The sequence below is a fragment of the Elephas maximus genome, chromosome 7 (assembly GCF_024166365.1).
Source record: "Elephas maximus indicus isolate mEleMax1 chromosome 7, mEleMax1 primary haplotype, whole genome shotgun sequence".
Classification (NCBI taxonomy): domain Eukaryota; kingdom Metazoa; phylum Chordata; class Mammalia; order Proboscidea; family Elephantidae; genus Elephas; species Elephas maximus.
This window is the reverse complement of record NC_064825.1, coordinates 118,081,391-118,082,299: the sequence shown is the minus strand read 5'-3', so window position 1 is coordinate 118,082,299 and position 909 is coordinate 118,081,391. Positions and strand designations below refer to the sequence as shown.

The 909-nt window shown below is 43.9% G+C and overlaps 1 protein-coding gene across 1 annotated transcript; it reads left to right on the top strand.

Moving 5' to 3' along the window:
* On the top strand, positions 1-909 carry LOC126080560 (olfactory receptor 1002-like). Its single transcript, XM_049891755.1, has one exon. The coding sequence runs from the start codon at positions 97-99 to the stop codon at positions 907-909; it is 813 nt and encodes a 270-aa protein (XP_049747712.1). The 5' UTR covers positions 1-96.

Below are 909 nucleotides of genomic sequence, written 5' to 3'. Positions count from 1 at the left end.
TTTTTCACAGGCTTAACAAATCACTTCCACCTCCAGGTTCTTCTCTTCCTCGTATTTCTTTTTGTTTATCTTGTCACTCTTCTGGGAAACTTGGGGATGATCACCCTCATTTGGATGGATTCCAGACTCCACACTCCCATGTACTTTTTCCTCAGCCACTTGTCCTTTGTGGATGTCTGCTCCTCTTCTGCCATTGGTCCCAAGATGCTGACTGATATCTTTGTGGAGAAAAAAATAATTTCTTTCTTTGGTTGTGCTGCTCAAATATGGTTTTCTGGTCAGTTTGTAGTGACCGAATGTTTCCTCTTGGCTTCCATGGCATATGACCGATATACCGCCATCAGTAAGCCCTTGTTGTACACACTCATTATGTCCCAAAGGGTCTGTGTACAGCTAGTGGTAGGACCTTATGCTGTGGGTCTTATAAGCACCATGACTCACACAGCTTTTACCTTTTGCCTACCGTACTGTGGTTCAAATACCATCAATCACTTCTTCTGTGACCTTCTTCCTGTTCTCTCCCTGGCATGTGCAGACACCCAGGTCAATAAAAATTTACTTTTCATCTTGGCTGGAGCCCTAGGAGTACTCAGTGGTGTGATCATCTTTGTCTCCTATATTTACATCATCACTGCCATCCTGAAGATTGGCTCTGCTGATGGAAGGCACAAAGCCTTCTCTACCTGCTCATCACATCTGATGGTTGTCTCCATCCTCTATGGGACACTCTTCTTTATCTATGTATGTCCCAGTTCTAGTTTCTCCCTGGACGTCAGTAAGGTGGTGTCATTGTTCTACACAGTAGTGACCCCCATGTTGAACCCACTTATCTACAGCCTGAGAAACAAGGAGGTAAAAGATTCATTCAGAAGGACATTTGAAAGGAAGAAGTTTCCGATACGTAGGTAA